This window comes from Catharus ustulatus, chromosome 14, assembly GCF_009819885.2.
Source record: "Catharus ustulatus isolate bCatUst1 chromosome 14, bCatUst1.pri.v2, whole genome shotgun sequence".
NCBI classification, from domain to species: domain Eukaryota; kingdom Metazoa; phylum Chordata; class Aves; order Passeriformes; family Turdidae; genus Catharus; species Catharus ustulatus.
In genome coordinates this window covers 13,366,689-13,380,262 of record NC_046234.1, presented here as the reverse complement: position 1 = coordinate 13,380,262, position 13,574 = coordinate 13,366,689, and the positions used below count along the sequence as shown (strand labels likewise).

Here is a 13,574-nt window from a genome sequence, read left to right as displayed (position 1 = left end):
CTGGAGGTTCTCGGGCACTTGTGCCAAGGCTCTGCTGTGAGTCCCAAGCCAGTGCAGGTTTGGTGTCTGCTTCCACAGCAGGTAAGTGAAGATGGGCCAGGGGAAAAGGGAACTCTTGTCATCCAACCCATTACTGTTTTGGGTTCTACCTGATATTTTCTGTGTGGAAATCACTACTTAACTCAAAGAAAACTTGAGTGAGCAAGGTAAGTTCCTCCAGGAGCAAAAGTCCTTCTTAACAGCATTTTAAGTAAGCATGGCAGGGAAGTTTACAATCTCCCAAAGTTTTTGTAAATATACGTGTGTATATATTTAAATACATATATTTACAAAACATTTTCAAAAAATCTGGAGGTCTTTAACCTTGGTAGTTATCTCAATGTTGGGAAGACACACCCAAAGCACTTGTTAACTCGGGCCTGAAGCAGAGAAGACAGGTTTGCAAGGATCTGTGTGTGGAATTGTTCATATTTCTTGGGAAGTGCATGGAAGCCTGGCTAGCCAGCCTCAATCTCCTTCTTCTCTCAGTTGAGTCATCTTTCCTAGGAAAAATGAAATATGTTTTTCCTGGAAGAATTTAAATGTTAGAAAAGTGGCATACTCAGGAAATTTCCCAGTTTGCTGTAGGTGAAACAGACCCATCTTCCCTTGCCCTGGGCTGGCTACCTGTAGCACATCAGCAGCACCCAGTGCCTGAAGGACACAGCATGAGTCTCTGGGCTGCAAAACTTGGCTATTTTGAGTTTGCAGTGAGCAAAATGAAACAGAAGTGACTAGGCTCCATGTGGGAATTGAAATGTAAGACTGTGAAATATGGGAGAGGGGAATCAGACTGGTTAGTCTCTCTCTGCATCTGAAATGTCTATGAACATTGTTGAAATACTGCGTGTGATCATTTTGCATGGCTGAAAATAGCTCTGCAAGGTGCCGGGTGGCAGTGCAAGCCAGCCCTTGGCATCACACAGCTCCCAGCATCGCTTTATTGTCACACCAGGAGCTTTACTGTACAAAGAAAGCACAACTGGAGTCTGCTGCTTTGTCCGTGCTACAAGGAGGTAAATTAAAGGCTAGAGAGATTTTAATTTGCTCTAGGACATAAAGAATGTCGGGGCAGAAGTGAGACCTGCAAGCCCTAGCTGACAGCCCCTTGCCCTGACTTCTGAATGATGTGGGATTCATTTCCTTCGTTAAAAATAACCTTGTTTATAACCTCTGTTTCATGATTCAGCTTTTCTGCAGTCATCAACTGATCGCCATCAAAGCAGGGCAGCATCAGATTTCAGGAGGAAAATGCAATAGGCTGTTGCAGCTCAGGCGTGCTCCTTGCAAAGGGCAGTTTGATAGAGGAAATGAGGGGTACCTTGTCAAAGGGCTGCTCTTTTTGGAGAGGAATTCTCCTCTCTGAGCCCACTGTGCCAAGTCCTAAACTGCCTGGAGTTCCTGTTGTGCAAATCCCCACCCATGGCTTCTGCCCTGCCAGAAACACCAGTGCCTCATCACCATGGATGTGGCCCCGTGCAGGCCCAAAGCTACAGACAAATGTGGTTTTCCTGGTTCCTCTCCTCCTTCTTGCCTGTAGGTCAGAGCATCAGACATGCGCTGCTCTACATACAGCGACCTGGGGCCCTACCAGTGGCACAGCTACCAGTTCTACGTTTAAAGCAAGACTCATTGCCAAGAAAAATCTCCTAGAAAGTCCCACACACCCACCTGTGTTCCTCGCACTGTGGTGTGACGTGTCTCACAGGCAGCACAGCTCCCCAGGCTCCTAATGACCATGTTTTGAGGCTTTGCTAACTGCTGTATTATGTTGTCTGCAAAAATCAGGCTACACAGCTGCAATCCTCATCCCATTTAGCAGACTGGGAAGCAGAGACACAAAATGGAAAGGACCATCCCTAGCATGGCTAGCTCTGGATTAAGCTGCCATGTTCAGGTGGGTCAGCAACTGCTGGCCCAAGTGGCTTGCCCATTGACACACAAATAATCAGTAGCAAACAGCCAAGCAGAAGCCAAACCCTTGAGACACAATCCTGTGGTGCAAATTTGTGCTCATCCTTCTTTTTTTTAGGAGCTAATCCTTTGTCCTTGCAGGAAGAGGAATTTTCCATAAATGTGGTATTTTTTTTACACCTCATTGTGTGTTTAATGTTTAACAGTGGGATCATTATGGTTTTATTAGCAGCATGTAACGCTTTGTCATCTTCAACTGACTTTGCAAACATTAACTAATTGATCTCAACTATGAATCAGTGGTGGTAACTAGGAAGGGAAGGTGAAGGGGTCTGCCAGTGGTCATTGGGGAAGTGGTTGTCAGAACAGGACACAGAAACCAGGGCTCACGCTTTGGTGCTCAGACATGACAGTTTTATTAGTGTTATTTCCATTAGTGCTGCTGTCAGGGAGGGCTACTCTGTGTGCAATAAACAACCCTCAGCTGCTTCTCTCTGCCTCTGGTTGAGTTAATGCTTGACAAAATGCCACCAGCCCCCCAAAAAACGCTGAATTAAGAAAAAAAAGAAAAAAATGACTTTGTTTTCCTCAGTGATCCAGTGGTTGCCGGTTGTTTTCCGCTCCCCCAAACAAAATGCATAATTCAATTATCTATATTTGTGGGAATTAGATGCTAAAGACAGAAAGGAGCAGGGCTGCTTGCAGCCACAGCCTGGGAGGTTTTTAAGGGCCACATCGGCAGAGACTGACTCGAAGCATCCTGAAGCTGGCTGCCAGGAAATTAGCTCCTCGTTTGCAGTATGCAGAACATGTACGGCGGCTTCATGATTTACTCGCTCATCTGCTTCACATTGCGCCTACTCTCCCTCGCGACTGTCCTGGCGTACGCAATCTTCTGTTGCAAAACAGGAGTGAAAATGAGCACTGCAGCGTGGAAGAGCTGTGCCACTACCCAGGTAAGGGTGGCCAAGCCTGGCAGGGACACGGCCCCTCTGCGGGGGTGGAGTGACAGCAGCTTCGGCGACGGGGGGCTGTGCTGGTGGCTTTAGGGACAAATGAGATGTGTTTGGGGGGATGTGATGGTTGCTTGGGACAGCGGGAATACGGCCCCTCAGTGAGGGGGTGCAATGATGGCTTTGGATGTAAGGATGGGGGCAGTGGGGAAGGTGATGGTGGCTTTGGGGACAACAGGAACAGAGCAGGAAGGTGTAATAGTGGCATTGGGAGCAGCAGGGATGCTGTGGGGACATGTACGAGCGGCTGTAGGGACACAGGGTACAGAGTGGGAAGGTGTGATGGTGACTTTGGGCACAGTGGGGGCATATGATGGTGGCTTGGGGGACAGAAAAAGAGCAGGAAGGTGTAATGGTGGCTTTGGCAATGGAGAGGATACAGTGGGGGGGTATATGATAGTGACTTTGGGACAGCAGAGACACAATGGGGTTGAGATGGTGGCTTTGTGAACAGTGGGGATGCAGCCCCTCAGCAGGTGGATGTGATGGTGTCTTTGGGGACACACAAGAAGGTGTGATGGCATTGGGGACAGAGAGGACACAGCAGGGATATGTGACAGTGGTTTGGGGACAGTAGGGATTCAACCCCTCCTCAGGGGGCTGTGGAAGTGGCTTTGAGGACTGAGGGTACAGAGTGGGAAGGTATCACGGTGGCTTTGTGGACAGTGGAACTACAGACCCTTGGAAGGTGGATGTGATGGTGGTTTTGGGGACAGTGGGGACGCAACAAGAAGGTGTGATGGTAGTTTTGGAGACAGCAGGGACACAGTGGGGACAATCGATAGTGACTTTGGGAGCAATGTGGATACAGTGGGAGTGTATGATGGTGGCTTTGGGGACAGAGGGGACACAGCAGGAATACGTGACGGTGATTTGAGGACAGTGGGGATGCAGCATCTCAGTGGGGGGGATATCACGGTGGTTTTGGGGACAGAGGTGCCTCAGCGAGGAGATGTGATGGTGGCTTCAGGGATAGAGGGGACATGTCAGGGAGGTGCGATGACAGCTGGGGGTGGAGGGGCCACGGCAGGGAGGTACGGCGGTGGCTGGGGGACAGTGGGGAGGCAGGCGCTCCGCAGGTGTTGGTGGCTCTGGGCACAGGTGGGCTCTGAGTGCCGCGGTGGCTCGGCGCGGTGCCGGCGGGGCCCGGGCCTGGCGGGGCGCGCCCCGCGGGTCGCGGCGGGGCGGGGGTCGCGGGGCGGTTGCCATGGCAGCAGCCGGGCGGCGCGCGCGGCCGGCGGGGCGCGGCGCGGCGCGGCCCCGGAGCGTACCATGTGCGCCCGGCGGCGGGAGGCGGCGGCGGAGGGGCCACGACGGCGGCGGCTGCTGCTGCTGCCCTGCTGCTATAGCTCCGCCACGGCGGGCCCGGCGACCAGGAGCCGCTGCGTCAATGTAACGGCGGGGACGGGGGCGGAGGGGACGGGGAGGACGAGGGGGGGACGCTGAGTGGCATTTCCACGCCGCGCGTGGCCGCGGGGAGAGGGGGGTGAGGGGGGCGGAGGGCGGGCGGGAGGCGTTAAAATGGCGGCGCGCAGGCGGCCCCCGCGCTAAACCGGCCCCCGTGGCTCGCCCCGCGCCGCCGCGCGTGGCACGGAGCGGCCGCCGCTGCCTGCGAGCGCCGCCGCCGCTGCGAGGTAAGGCCGGGGCGGCCGCGGGGCGCTCGGTGCCCCCCCGAGCCGCGGGGGACGGGGGGAGCGCTCCGGGGAGGGGGCGCGGCGGCCGGTCCCGGTGCCCGTCCCGGTGCCGCTGTCCCGGGAGCGCAGGCGGGCTGGCCGCGGGTGCCGGCGCGGCTCCGCACCGCTCCTTTGTCTGGCGGCGGCGGGCCCGGGCTCCGCTCCGCTCCGGCGGGCGGCTGCGGAGGGCGGCTGGCGCGGTTGGCGCGTGGCGGGGGCGGCGTTCCGTTCTTTAAACGGAAAAAAAATAAAAATCGCAAAACCCACACCAGAATTAAATTTTGCAGCCGAAAGTGTTGCAGGCGCTGCCGTACCCGCGGACGCCTGGTAGCGTGGCAAACCCCTGCTCGAAGCAGCGGGAAGCGGAGTTTTACTTCTGGAAAAGCAGCCCAAACTCTCCGGAGGGCTCCGGCCGCCGCAGAGGCGAGAGAGGGGCCGGAGGGGAGGGGGGGATTTTTTCTTTTCCTTTTTTTTTTTTTTTTTTTTTTTGACTCTTATGAAGACATGCGCATTTGTTCATTCTTGCCACCGCACTGGAGTCTGCCTAGAAACAAAGAACACAGCCTGGCGAAGTTGATGCTGGCTCCCAAAGTGTCTGGCTTTTTTTTTTTTTTCCCTTCTTTTTCTTTTCCTTCATTTACTTGTGCTATCGGTAAAAGGCACGAGATGTTTCCTTCAATTATTCCCATGTGCCTGCTGATGGAAACACACCCGCCTCTCCCCTTCGCCCCGCTCGCCCCTACCAGGCCAGGTTACGCATTTTGGAAAGTGCAGCCATGATAGACAGAGCAAGTTCTGTCTCCCATTTTGCCCCGGCCCCGCGGTGTGACAGCTCGCAGGAGGTGTGCCTTCTCACCGGGAGCCACCCCCTTGCTGAATCATCGCCGAGCCATGGCCGGACAGCCCGTCCGCCCGGGCAGCGGAGCATTCCCCGGCCGGGCATGAGGCGGTGGCGGAGCTGACGCGAGGCACAGACCTGTTAACATTCGGCTCAGGCGCGGGCGAGCGGCTGCGGGGAGAAAACCTTCCCGTTTCATGGCAGCGGGAGCCGCGGATGCAGTTTTGAGCTCAAAGGCAAGACGTGCGCTGCTGTAAGGAACATCCCCTGCCTTTGAGGTAGTGAAAGTCCGACTGCCTGGTCTTGCAGCTTTTGCCGCTGAAAACTCCCCTCTTGCTCAGATAGACTCCGTGTGTGATCAGGGAGCGACGTGCGAATTCGTGGTGTTGCGGCTCTTAGCAATCATCCCGTATTGCGTTTGCATAGAGAAGTATGAAGAGTAGTGTCATGTCTGCGCTATTTGCCTAAAACTGGTTTATTCTGTGCTGGTGGAAGGCATTGCCTTTGTTACCGCAAGGAAATAATGACTTGATCTTTATGGGGCTTGGGGTGTGAGCATGTCAGATGCCGAGGTGTTGCTAGGTATCCCTGCCTCCATTCAAAGGTTGCCAGAAAGTAAGCGAGTGAGAGGTGGGATGAGCAATTTTCAGCTGGGATGTATCAGGCAAGACTAAATTGCAGCAGTTGTTGGACATGTAACATGATACTGTAATTAGAGTGAGGTTATAGTCTATACCAGGTTGAAACTATCGAGTGTCTGAGTTGGAGCAGTCTGAATTAAACTAGTTATTCTGGGATTATACAGAAGCAGAAGTAATGTAGTTTCCATGCAGCAGCTTCCACGGGGTTGCAGAGATGTTTTCCCCCTGTGTCCTCCTTGCGGGTCTTCTGCTGGTAAGGTAGTATGTGGAGGCTGCAATGGTGCTTCCCTCCAGGTTGGAGAAATGCCTTACATGGCACAGTCCTGCTCCTTGGAGGTTAATTTGCTAATGAATGTCCAAATAATGCATCTTGGTCCTGGGAGGGAAAACAGTCCTGAAGAGAGGGCTTGGGGATTCAGCTTCATGCAGAAGTGAAGGACTTAAAGGACTCTAATTGGGTCTTGAAACTTCCCTGTCCCCATTACTCTCCATACCCCGAGAAAGATGAGTGTTAGCAAGTCTGGTGTAGAGCCTGGTCTGGTGGACAGCCTGCAGGCTGTGATCTTTTCATTACTCCTGCCAGTGGGGCAGATCTTCCTGGGGCAGCTCCAGGAGGCTCTGGTTTGCTGTAGGGCGGTGGTGGTGTGGAGCTGCACAGGCAGACCTGCGAGGCTGTGCAGAGGTGCTGTGTGTGGGCACCAGCTCTGCTCACGGGTGCTGATTTCCCTTGGTGTGTGTGCCTATATATAGACGTGGTACACATTTAAATGAAGGCATTTTGAAGTAGAGATGGCCCAGAAAAGTTTTGAGAACTATTTCAGTGTTTTGAGTGTTTCTCTTTCAAAGATAGTGAACTGTGCTGAAGCTTCTAGGTATTATGGGATGTGCTGATAGCAGGAGAAGAAGCAGCCTACTTTGGGTTCTGTTGGCCTTCCTAGAGTAGCTGAGTTCAGCCTGTTTACAGCTGTGTGGCCGCTGCAGATCTGGTGCTGCCTTATGGGCCTTTTGGGATATATTGGCAGGGGCCCAAAGCAGACCTGGTGGTCAGCAAGGAAATTAGCCCCACAGTGCTGTAAGCTGTCCTGCTCAGCCTCCTGCAGCATCTGGCCAGGTCAGCAGCATTCAGGGTGTCACATCCTTTCCACTGCTGTGAGGGACCCACATGGAAGTGGATCTAAACCTCCCATTGCTGCACCATGTGCTGCAGGAAGCTTACTGACAGTAGGGATGCTGGACAGTTTGCCCTCTCAGATGCTGAATCCACACAGAGGATTTTCTAGTGGTTTCCATGCCCAATTCCACATCACAAGCAATGGGGGCCTGCTCTACCCTTTTATTCTCTGTTGGGGAATGGCTGGCATAAGCCTTAAATGTTATTCTTAGAATTTTACACACCCAGAAATTTTCTCCTGAGCTTGTCCCATCTTGGCAAGAGGAATATGTGGAGCTTTTGCACTTATGATGCCATCAGATGTGAAGTTTTGAGGGACTGTTCTGCACATTTAAGGGAATCTCAAAGTGCAACTTGAAAACTTGTGACTGCAGAGAGAGGCTGGTTTTCTTGCATTTTGCAGCATAGCTTGCAAATCAATTTTGAAACTGGTGCTGTAGTGGAAGTGGTGCTGCTTCTGGCCTTTTCCTCCAGTCTCTTCCATCCTTGTGATTTAAGAATAATGTTGCAGAATAACAAGAAAAGAAAGGACACTAATTTTAGCCATTGCTCAGCTTCTCCATATGGCCACAGAAGTGGTTGTGTTGGCACAAGGACTTGGGGGGCCCAGGTAGGACAGGATGAGGTTGGGCCATGGAATAACTGCATTGCTAATGCCTGGCAAATGGATCTTCCTAAAGGCACAGGCCAAACCATGGCTGGCCTAGTCACCAGTGCCTGCATCTCAGTCAGGAGCCTGGAAACAAACAAAGATTTTCTTTGTGGCTAATGCAGGCACAGGTGAAGCTGATGAATCTATAGTTGGGATTTGGTGACTGATGCCCACAGTAGGACACCCCTTCTATGCTGTGGTCACCACTTGGCTTTGTCAGTGGAGTGAACCATTGCATGACTCAGATGTGTTGGGAAAGAGTATGGAGCATTCATAGGAGCAGGCTTTTTGGACTGTGAGCATACTAGAAGTCATGTGTGGAAACAGAGTACTAGAAACACAAGACTGTTCATTGAGAGGGAGGCTGAGCACTGAAAAGTGCAGTTTGCTTAGATCTCAGTATCCAGAGGTATTCATAGGAGTGATGGCTCTCTTGGTGTGCTTTGAGAACAGTGCAAACACCCAACCAAAGAGCTGCGGTGTCAGACAGACATGGTATCTTGCATTTCCATTGCCCAAGTCCGGCCTCCCAGCAGCCATCAGGAAAAATATGAGAAAAACCTTTAATAAAATACTAGAAAATTTGGCTGGGGAGTGACTGCAGCCTGGAAGCAGGGAAGAGAGGATGTCTTTATTGAACAGTGTGTGTTTGCTCTTAAAATCCCTTAAAAGCTCTGAAGCTCAAGCTTGCTTGGTTTGCTGTGTTTGCCATATGTAATATTTCAGTGAGAAGTTTCAATTCAGTGTGGCTGAGTTGATGCAGGAGTTCCTTTTTAGGTGATAGGGATCCACTTACCCATGTGTAATGTACTGGTTTGCTTTTTAGACTGTTTTTTGGAGGGGTGGGTTGTGAGTCTCTTTTTAATTGGGGTAGTCCAGACCTCTGGGCAGTGCATGCATCCATCTCTAGGGCAATGTTCAGGTTCTAATTTGTCATATGATTTAAACCCAGACTTATCTCTTTTGCTGAAATTCAGTCTTTAAGCTGTAGCATTTATAATAAAACATTTTGTAATTCGCTGTTCACCTCTAATGCAACACCACAGGTTCTCCTGACTTTCTTTCTGTGTCTGCTGCTGAAATGGAATTCCTTATTGTGCCCCCTAAGTATAGAAATTGTATAAATGGATCCTTTTAGTTTATTTTCTCCAGATATCCATGTGTGCAAATTGCTGCCCCGGGTAGATGATTTACCTGAATTTGTGGTTGTGATGCTTTTGCAGTTGGTCACCTCTTGCCTGCTAAGCTGTGCAGTGCGTGTTGTTCTTTTAAAAGGTGTGTATCCTCCCCTTTTTCCATGCCATCTTCCAGGAAGGTTTGTCTACCCAGAGCGATGTTATCGTCTCCCATTTTAAATGGTGTCAGCAGATATTTGTTTTTTCCCTTCTCTCATTCTGATGCTAAGTACTCACCATGGGAATGAGTCCGTCTTGTATTATTCACATGGAGCAAATCTGTGGCTTGGCCTGCAAATTATAAGGCCCTGCTGAGTGAGGGTGAGGGCCTTGGGAGCCCAAGTAAAGGTGCTAGGATATGTTTGCCTGGTTTTTTTTTTTTTTTTTGTAAAAACACGTAGGCCGATAGCAAGCTGAAAAAGCGGTGGCCTTCTGAGCCGGGTATTTTATGTCTGAGGGCTTCTGAATGCATAAAATCAGAGAGAATGTGTCTGTGTAATCCGATCTGCTCTTGAAAGCCTTGTGGAGGGCTGCATGCTGCAGACATAAGCTGTGTCAATAAGAACTCTATTCACCCTCGGAAAACAGCCTCGTGATCGGGTTTGATTGGCAGGCTTCCTAAGGGAGGGCCTTTTTTTTGAGAAAGAGCTCTGATTTTTTGGCGGTACTTCTGACTGCCTTTTCGGACTCCCACTTATTGTTCTTTCCTTGGCGTGATAAACTTGGATATTTTTGCTGGGAGCTTGCTGGGGCAGAGGGAAGATTTCATGTAACAGGAGCGTGGGGTGACTTTCCTTCCTTGCAGTGCAGCTCCTGTGCCAAAGCTGCATTTATGAGCATGAAGGTGAGGGATTTAAAGCAATATGAGGTAGGACTGGAGGTCACTCTGTGCAGGAGAGTGTACCAGACTCTTGTGCGTGCTCAGGGTACTGTCTTGCAGAACAGTGCCACAAAACACCCATCCTTGTAAAAGTCTTGGATGGTAACGCACAAAATGCGTGGTTGTGCATGCTTATGTGCTTTTTCCCCCCTTGTTTCTGCAGATGTCTGTGTTATCCAGAAGTGTTGTTGGATGAAATTCTGCTTTTGGTAATGCTGCCATAAATCAGCTGTGAAGGCAGTGTCGTACTAATGGCTGTAATTTGCAGGTTGCTATTATATATATATATAAAAAAATTAAAAAAAAATCACACAAGGCAAAAATCTAATTCTGCTTTACGAAGTATTCTACACCTGGCATGTAATCTTTTAAAATCTTTTAGGAAAAATCTGCTTGAGCTGATAAAAATGATACTTATGAGATTTGCTGAAAGGAGAATTTTAGTCAGAATACCGGGTTCTAAGCTGCTGTTCAGTGTGTAGCATTTGTGTAAATGGCATTTTCTACTACATTACGTGTGTGTTATTCAGCTTTCACTCTGCTGAGATCTTAAAGCTGTTCTCTTTGGCACTGAGTTACTGGCTTTAACAAAAGAGATAATGGACTTTCAGTTTTGTATGTTTCATTTTTTTTTTCCCAAGGCCTTTGATCTATCTGTCACTTTTTTTAAAGTTTCATGTCCTTTGTCAAGTGATGATTTGAAAATGAGCTCATCTGTATGTCTTTCTGGGTTATTTCTGTAGCTGCAAATGAAAGCTTTAAAATATAATTAAAATGTAATATGCACGAGCTCAAAAAAAAACCCAACCCAAAAAACAACAAAAAATGAAATAATGCAAAGCTATTATTTAAGAGAAATGCAATTATGTTTTGAGCCAATTGAGGCTTGACTTAATTTCTCAGGGTTTGCTGGTGATGATGTAGTAAAACCAAAATTAACTCTTGAAATATGCTTGTCCTGAGTCAGGAATTTGGCTGGTGAAAATCTAGAGAGCCACTGAAAGAAGGGGAATCTCTTTGTAGGGGAGCCTGTCCCTGTGCCGTTTGCAAATGGATGCAGCATTTGGGGTGATTGCTGCAGTTCCATTTTCCTGGCTCTTCCCAGCTGAATCCCCTCCAATAAAGGCCTGATCTTGCCTACAACAGCTTTAATAACAAACTGTCTGTTTTAGGTGGGATTGGCCCCTGAGCAAACAGTGTGCAGACCTTGGCAGCCATGGACAGGGCGAGGGTGGGCAGGAAACACTGGCTGCTGCTCCTCTTAGTGTGGGGAGGCCGCAGCTGGGTGATTTGTTTTTGCTTCCTGTTCCCAATCTGTTTGGGTCAAAAGTAGCGGTGTTTTTCCATATTAAGATGTTTGGCTTCATTCTGCTAGGCAGCAATAAATTTCACACAGTGCACAACGTGTTTCTTATATTTCAGAGACATTTCATTGCTGCCTTTGACTTTTAATTTGGATGGTGAAACCTTTATTAGTGCTTTCTTTGTTGCACGACCTGCTTTTCAAGGAAAACAGAAAGCTTTTTCTTTTTTTTCTCCCATCCTTCTGTTTTGGAAAGAGCCTTTGAAATATCTCACAGGTCTGTAGCTTAGCAGAGGGAGGGAGCTAGCAGGTCTGTCTGCCATGCCTGGCTCTTCAGCAGGCTCACAGGGAGATGGGGACACCTCAGCCTGCTTCTCTGCTCCTGGAGTTAATTGGGATGCTGGGACTTAATTCATTAGTGCTTGTGAAGCATTTGGTAATGTTTTGGTGGAAGGTTCTGGGACTGTGTAGTGGTGAGGTGTGGCTGTGCAATGCAGGGCTGTGATGCTGGGAGGAGCCTGTGTGGGCTGATGGACCAGTTGTTAAAGTGGTCCTAAAGGCTGGAATGGTGAGATGTAAAACATCCCCATGTCATTGATGGGAAATCCTGCCCGGTGAAGGACAAGCTCTGAGCCGTGTCTGACTGCCGGGCTGCTGCTGGGAGTTGTTCTCCAGAGCACTGGGTTAGTCCACAGCATGCAAAATGTTACTGCAGAACTGATGGAGAGGAGAGAATCAGGCTCTTTGGGCTATGCCCTGGTTGGGCAGCAGAAGTGTTTGGGTTTCTTTCCCCAAAATCTGATCAAAACTCTTAATCAATGCTGATTCACTCTTCCTAAGTTGCTCAGTTTTAGGATCTACTCTGCAGCCAGCAAGTCAGGATGGATAAATCTTTTTATGGCCGTACCAGGTATCAGTGGGCTCCTTTCAAATATAGTCTGAACATTTTTATATAAATAGTAATAAGCAGCGCTGGCTCAGGGGGCTTGTATTGCATTCAGATACATTTCAGTGGAGTTATTTTTGAAGTACAAAAAAGAAACAGTAGCATGGAGCCATTCACAGGGTTACAGGTGATTTATCCTCCTTTCTCTTGAGCCTCCAGATGCCAGAGTTCTATCTGACAAAGTCAGAGTGCAGAGGTGTTTCATGAAGCCTCCGTGCCCTCAGACAGACTGCCCAGGTCTTGGCGCTAGCATCTCCACCTTGCATTTGCACTTGGCTCCTGGATCCACAAACACACACCTCCATTCCGTGTACTCTGCTTGTTCCTCAGACCAAGTCCATCGCTGATGAATTTGGCTCGACTAATTACTCAGTGAAGCGCTTGGTGTGACAACCTCAGTGCCCTTCGTTAAGCAGAGCCTCGGTAACGAGCTAACGTTGGCGGTGTCCCAAGTGCCCAGGCGTGGTCTGGCTAATGAAGCAGCACCTTTCTCATGGTGCTTGAGGAAGCTGCACTTCAGGTCATGCAAATAAGGAAACCAGAGTGGGCTGCTCTCCTGCAGGATGAGCAGCGAGCCCCTTCCCTCCTGCATCTCCACATAAGGTGATACCTCCCCTGCTGCCTCTGGGTGAAACAGCCTCTCCCCTTGCTCAGGAGTGCAGGCAGGTTATCCCCACTCCTCCCCATGCCTGCACTGCACACTCCCTTGGACCAGCCTGCACAGGGCACCTCTCTTGGGTGGCTTTTTCAGGGGATTGACCACCTTCATCATGATTTTCAGGATCTGCAGGGCAGTACGTTGAGTAGCTGTGATCCACAGTTTCTTCTGAGACTGTGGAGATTAATATGGCATGTAGGGCAGATTCTGCATGAGATTTTATGAACCTTGCTGAAGGGAGAGACCTGCTGGGTTGGGGACTTTCCAGCTCTGGTGACTGTTGTAATATGACTCATTCAGTAGCTGATGCTCAAGTACCAAGGTTGGAATGAGGATGCTGCTGCCAAATTCCACATTCATTCTGTTAGATGGAAGGTTATCCTTCTGACAAGACCTTGGGATCTATTAATAAGGTATAGGGAAGCTTCTCGTGTGTTTAATAACAGATTTATTTATTTTCTGTACAGTGCCACCCATCTTGTTTTTCTAGAGATACCTGGATTTCTAAATTTGGCCCAGGTATAGATGCCCATAGTTGGGTGGTGACACCATTTTGCATGCCACCTTACATGACAAAGTTTTCCCCTAGATCTTGGAATGTCTTGTGAGGAATGTGTGTATTTGGGACAAGAGGTGGAAACCTCTTGACAGTGAGGCATTGCCAAGGCAGA

The 13,574-nt window shown here is 49.6% G+C and overlaps 1 protein-coding gene across 8 annotated transcripts in view; it reads left to right on the top strand.

The window, feature by feature from the left end:
* The first annotated feature begins 2,483 nt into the window (after positions 1–2,483).
* The window catches only part of MBNL3 (muscleblind like splicing regulator 3), an 89,084-nt gene continuing 77,993 nt past the window's right edge, over positions 2,484–13,574 (top strand). For 3 of the 8 annotated variants that reach the window (XR_004419357.2, XM_033072069.2, XM_033072064.2), the window contains exon 1: positions 4,277–4,358. Coding sequence is in view for 1 of the 8 variants with exons in the window: in XM_033072068.2 (XP_032927959.1) it covers positions 2,754–2,909 (156 nt within the window). In the remaining 7 variants the exon portion in view is untranslated. Of the gene's footprint in view, positions 2,910–4,276; positions 4,359–4,568; positions 4,601–5,368; positions 5,756–13,574 lie in introns of those variants that run through there. The other 5 variants (XM_033072068.2, XM_033072066.2, XM_033072067.2 and 2 more) reach the window with 5 other exon arrangements.